This window comes from Eretmochelys imbricata, chromosome 9 (assembly GCF_965152235.1).
Source record: "Eretmochelys imbricata isolate rEreImb1 chromosome 9, rEreImb1.hap1, whole genome shotgun sequence".
In the NCBI taxonomy this organism is placed as follows: domain Eukaryota; kingdom Metazoa; phylum Chordata; order Testudines; family Cheloniidae; genus Eretmochelys; species Eretmochelys imbricata.
The window spans coordinates 42922650-42928649 of record NC_135580.1 but is presented as its reverse complement, the minus strand read 5'-3'; the positions used below and the strand labels follow the sequence as shown (position 1 = coordinate 42928649).

Sequence of the window (6000 nt, the reverse complement as noted above, 5' to 3'; positions counted from 1 at the left end):
TGTTTAATTAACCCACCACCCAAAGATTCTGAAATTCCATTTACCAGGGTCTTCAGGAATGACAGCAACAGCTTGTTGGTTGATTGAACATACATCACTTTAAGCAGTAGGCAAATTTTCAGCAGGTGCAACACTATGACCTCAGCTTATTACACTAAGCTTTGTGTCCATCCTTACCTACGGATTTAAACTAACAAAACCAGTTGACAGTTGTTTCTCCTGTCCACCAACACCCTCCAAATCATGTAGAATAAGTCTGTGTTTGCCTTGATTAAGCGCTATAGTGAGCTACAAGTAGCACTTCTCGTTTTGCCCTTGGGCCATTGTCCATGGTTGGCTCTGGGTTCTGCAAGCTAACAGTGGCCTCCTGCTGTTCTGAGGATGGCGGTCCTGCAGATGCAGCAACAAATGTGAAGTTGTTGTCCTGTACCCTTGGTGTAGTGCGGCACACTCGGGTGGACTTTGAAGAAAACTTGTTGCTGGTGGTAAAAGATGTCTTATCGCATTTCAGAAGTGCACAAAAGCACCTGTAAAACTAAGACACAAAACATAAACAATAAATGAGAATATTATTTACTCACACCATCCTATTCTGTGTAAAACATTTCACCCAATGGTACTCCTGGGCCCTCCTTTGGGTACAGCACTTAATTTCCAAGAACAATAATGCAAAACACGTTGGGTGGGTGTGATTCAACTTGGTGGTTTTTCTTTCTTCTTCTTCTTTTTTTTTTTTTACAGTAGCCATCAGAGGCCCCAGCTGAGATCAGGATCCTATTATGCTAGGGATTATACAAAACCATTTATTGCCTTGAACAGTTTACAATCTAGGGCACCCATCCCAGCATGTAGGTGGACTGCTGAGCCTATACAAAACCCCCAGACACCATGGGTTCTGCACAAGTGCAACCGTCGGCTGTGTGCAAGATGTTGTAGGATCAACTAAGCTATGATGCAGTAGTGAGTGTAAGCAATACAAAGGATCAGAAGAGGGTGGATAAGGGAAGCAAGTAAAGAAAATGCTTAACTTAGGCCATCTATGTGCACAGCTAGATTGTTCGGAGTATCCTCTCTTCCAGAGCTCTGTAGTGTTCTAGGCTCTTAGTTATTTATAGAAAGATAGAGTCCCTACTCAAAGAGCTTCCAATTTAGTTTCAGAAGTAATGCAACAGGAGGGTGAGAACAGAAGGCAAGGGAGGAACAAAGATAAGACCAAGATCATGCCATGACTTTAATGGGGAATTTGCACATAATGGGTTTCTATTAAATATAACGGATATTTTGTATGGTTCACTATTTTCTTGTTGACAAACAGCAGAAGTGATTTACAAGGAGGAGTTTAAATAAGGAGAGGGAAGTGGCTTGGCCAACATAGAATCATAGAAATGAAGGGCTGCAAGGGGCCTTGAGGTCATCAGGTCATACATGCTCCACACATATGCATGGGAAAAGGTGCAGGGGAGGATGTGGAAAGGGGCATCAAAGCTGGAGTTGCTGCAGTTGAGGGGTTGAAGTACGGAAGGAGATTATTACAACTCATTCCTTTACTGACTATACAGACTATTCCATTGTTTTACCTCACAAAGACCTTTAAATTACAATGTCCCGTTGTCCCATTAAGGTTTTGTTAGTTGTAAAAGCCTTCATTTTTTTTTTCAGAAATGTTCATCATCTATTTAATTACAAGTCTGAGGAAGAGCGATCATGTTGAGTGATACAGTCCACTCCAGTAGGCTTGTGCAGTGTAATAATCTAAAGGCATGTAGGAATGTCTGTACTGTCTATCTGCCTATTACAACCTAATTCATTTCATCCACTCCTGACTAAAGAGCTGTATTCCTCAGATGGGAGAACTCATGGCTACTAGCTTAGTAGGCTTTATTATAATGACTGTGTAATCATAAGCAAAATGCATTAATTCAACCATGGTCTAAAAGGCTGCCAGAATCTGCTAATGGTATTGGCAAATCAATCGTACTAGCCTGTGGCTGGTTTATTGAAAATATGGTGGGGCTTCAGTTAACTGAACATCAGAGCAAGATTGTCTGTCTAACTGAATCTATTGGGGGAATAAAAAGGAAATTAGGTAGGTTGCTGGAGTTAAGCCTTCCAGACAGACTTTTTGTTAATCAAGCATCTGTTATGGAATGGATTTTTCAGATGTTCGGCAAAAAATGGAGTGCATGGGAGATTAGAATGTGTCTATGAAGTGAGAGCTGAGGCAGTTAGTACCTATTAATTAAACAAACAAACAATTACTCAAAACATAGCACCAGATTGTTGGAAAATGATCATTTTAATGGGATTTTTTAAACTCTGTAGTTCTCTATGAAATTCTGGTTTTCATTTAAAAAAAAATCAGTTTCAACCAACAGGAAAGTTTTGTTGGAGAATTTTCATTTGGTCAAAAGAGCCATTTTTCACCAGAATGTTTTCATGCTGCATTACAGAGGTCAGCTCCAAATGCTGGCCTTCTCCGCAGTTTCTATAGTAATCCCTACTAATAGCACTCCAAAGTCTGCTCCCTATAAACTAGAGATGAGTAAATTCTGAAATAGTAAATTACCCTTACGTGCACTGAAAAACTCTCAGTTGCTTCACTGTGGAATATTTCCTGTTGTTGTCTTCTTCTCCTCCCCCACCAAGGTGGGGGACAGGGTGGAATGGTGTATTGCAACTGTCACAGGGTGATTGGCCCATTTAAGAGAGTTGATCCAGCTCACCTGTGGCTAATTAGCTGCCTGAAAGAAGGTACCTGGTGTCTGAAAACCTAAACTGTGTTAGGACAAGGAGGAAGAAGAGGCAGGAAGCTGGAGGTGAGAGTTCTCTGGAGCAAGCTGTATGAGCTTCTCTTGATCTCACCTAAGAGAGTACAAGTTGGGAGTTTCTTGGAGGGGAAGAAGATCTGGCCCAGAGGAAGAATTGGGCAGAGTTGATAGTTCAGGACTGACCGGAGCTGGGGAACTCCACCAACTGGAAGTCTTATGAGGCATCTCTTAGGTAAAGGAGAATATCTGTTTCAGCCAGGGGCAGAGGATGATTCTGGAGGAGCTTAGTAGGGGTGAAGGAGGCCTGGGGAACAGAACACTGCAGGAGCCCTGAGGTCAGAGTTGCCATGGAAGAGTTGTAAGAAATTTGGAGACTGGTCAGTGGGGGTGCAGGAGTCATGGAGAAGGGATTGTTGTTTCAGGTAACTAGATGATTTGGAGGCGTGTGTGTGTGTGTTAGGACAGGCACAGGGACAACAGACTTGGTGAACTGCTGCCTCTTTAACTTTAGGGTTTGTGAACTGTTTCAGTTTGAGGGACCCGGGAGTTGAGGCACACATTAATAAACGATGTGCCAAAACAGAGGTCCTGTTAGACTGTGAGAAGAATTGCTTTCCTTTCCTGGGTGGGTGAGATAGCTGTTGGTCTTGTCTGTGAGGAAAGGAGGGGCAACTCAGTTGTCCCTTGGGACTGAAGAAGGGGAAACTGAGGCTGGATGCACATGTTGCACCAGGTCAGCCATTTGAGGGTGTCTTGGTGGGGATGGACCCTGTGACAGAAATAACTGTCATCTCTAGATTTTTCACAATTAACCTCTCCACTCTGGTTCTTAAGACTTGTAATTTATTCAGATTAAATTATGTATTTTCAGCTGTTATGACTACAGGTCATCCACCTTGAAGTTAGTGCAAGAATCTGTGGTGAATAAAGGGAATAACTGAAGAGTTTAAGGATGTTAGAGAAGCTAAATGACTTCTTTGTATTAGTCTCCACTGCAGAGGATAATGGGGAGATGTTTTCTTTTTTCAGATAGTAGATGAAGCACTGTCGGAGATTAAGGTGTCAAAAGAGGAGGTGGTGAAACAAATTGATGAATAAAGAACAACAAGTCACCAGGACCAGTATATAGTGGGACAATTCCTTCTACTTTTTTAGAGGTATTACTGGTTCCTGCAGCATTCCCCATCAAGTATAGGGAGTATGGTTCTTGTCTTCTACTTGTACTGTAAGCCCTATAGGATAGGGACCACAGTTTGTTCTGTTTGCACAGTGCCTAGTACTAGGGAGTCCTCATCCATGACTCCTAGGTGCTATGGGGATACAAATAAAAAACCTTCTAAAACTGGACTGAATCTCTTCGTATTTCCACTGTACATCTAAGAGTTCCAAAGGAATTTTAAGAATGAAATGGCTGAGCATCTAAGAGAATGTACAATCCATCATTTAAAAATCAACTACTGTACCAGAACACTGGTAAGGAGAAAATGCCATAGTTATGCGTTTTGAAACTCTTAGAAGTGATTCTAGAAATTACAGAGCAGTAAGTCTACCTCAGTATCGGATAACTTGATTGAAATGATCACATAGAGATTATTTTTTTTCCCTTAAGTAAAAGACAATCATGCCTTCTAACCTACTATACTTTTTTGTCTATGATTTTGTTGTCATATTTAAAGGAGAACCAATGAATATAATTAATGAGGGAGATTCTTCCAAGCAATTTAGGCCCCAAACTTTCATTGAAAGTCAATGGAAATTGGGTGCTTAGCTGCCTTCAGTGGCCTTTGAAAATCTCCTGCTATAAGTCCCCGACGGGGCTCTTCAAGAAACGAAGTAGTCATGGGGTGAGAGGTAAAATACTGTAATGGATTAGAAATTAGTTCAGAGAAATCAGAGTAGAAATAAATGGTCAACTTTCAGCAGGACTAAAGTTAATAGTAGGGTGCCACAAAGGCTCTGCACTTGTACCAGCATTATTTAATCCGAAAAGGGGGATGAATAACGAGGTGGCAAAACTTGCAGAAGATGCAGTCACTTCTTACTGCAGCTAGAGCTGGCCTTGAGAAACTTCAGGGGGAGTTGTCAAAGCTGGGTGAGTGGGTATTATGCTAGTGCTGAACAAGTCATCTCTGACAAATGCACATAGAATGGAATTCTTTGAACTACTCATGCACACTGCTGGATTCTAAATAACTATGACCACTGCGGGGAGAAGGGGTGGAGGCATGGCTGTCACTGTGGACAGGTCAATGACAGCCTGTTCAATGCTGATGATAAATTGAGTTGTGGGTGTGTAGGTCATGGGACAGAACTTAGTACTGAAAATATTTAATGCCATTCTTGGAACTGATGGCATACCCTCATTGGGAATAATTTATACAGTTCAGGACATTCTCTTAAAGTTACAACAGAACTAGAAAGGGTTCAGAGACATTAAATGGCCTTAAAAAGCAACACAATTTAAAAAAGGTAAATTGTATTATTCTAGGCATTGACCAGTGGAGCTTAGTGCTCCAACTGCTATTGAGGCTCAGAGTTTAGCAGGGTTCAGAAAAGGATTAGAGACTTATGTTTTTATAATCCACATCTCCAGTTAGATTGGATGGGATAATGGGGTTTAAGAGAGGAAACCCTCATGCTTCAGAGCATGAGCCAATCACTAACTGATGGGGCGGGTTGGAAGAAACTTTCCTTATGGGCAAGTTATTCCATAGTTGTCCATGTTGGGGGCTTCTTGGATCTTCTCCTGAAGCAGCTGGTTCTGGCCACTGTCAGAGACAAGACATGGGATTAGATGAACAGGTGTTCTGGCATTGCCATTCCTACCATGTGTTCCTATGTAACCATCACACTTCGTGAATCTGAGTGTCCCTGAAAAGCTACCCCTGGTGGATTTCTCTTCAATAAGGATGGTATTTTCAATCTAAGATTTTTGTCAATGCCAGGAACACTCCAATTCCTTTTCTGCAGAAAAGACCAGTTACATCAGAGTGACACCTCTGCAGCCTTTTATCTTTGAATTTCTCAAAGAATAATGGAAAGTAGATGACAACAAGGCAAGATGACAGCTTGGTGAATAGTGAAATACTATCTTTGTACATTCTACTGAATTCCTAATCAAGTGGATTTGAATAAGCTTGCAGCCCCTCTGTCTTTCTGGAAAGAGGCATATAAGCTACACTTATATTTGTACAACTGTTTAAGGGAAGCTTCTCTTTAACAGGTGTATACA

General features: G+C 41.5%; 1 protein-coding gene across 1 annotated transcript in view; it reads right to left on the bottom strand.

Moving 5' to 3' along the window:
* Positions 1-271: 271 nt before the first annotated feature.
* Positions 272-6000, bottom strand: part of LOC144270458 (pinopsin-like) — a 152712-nt gene continuing 146983 nt past the window's right edge. The window contains exon 4 of the mRNA XM_077826935.1: positions 272-535. Within this exon, the coding sequence (XP_077683061.1) occupies positions 272-535 (264 nt within the window). The remainder of the gene's footprint in view (positions 536-6000) is intronic.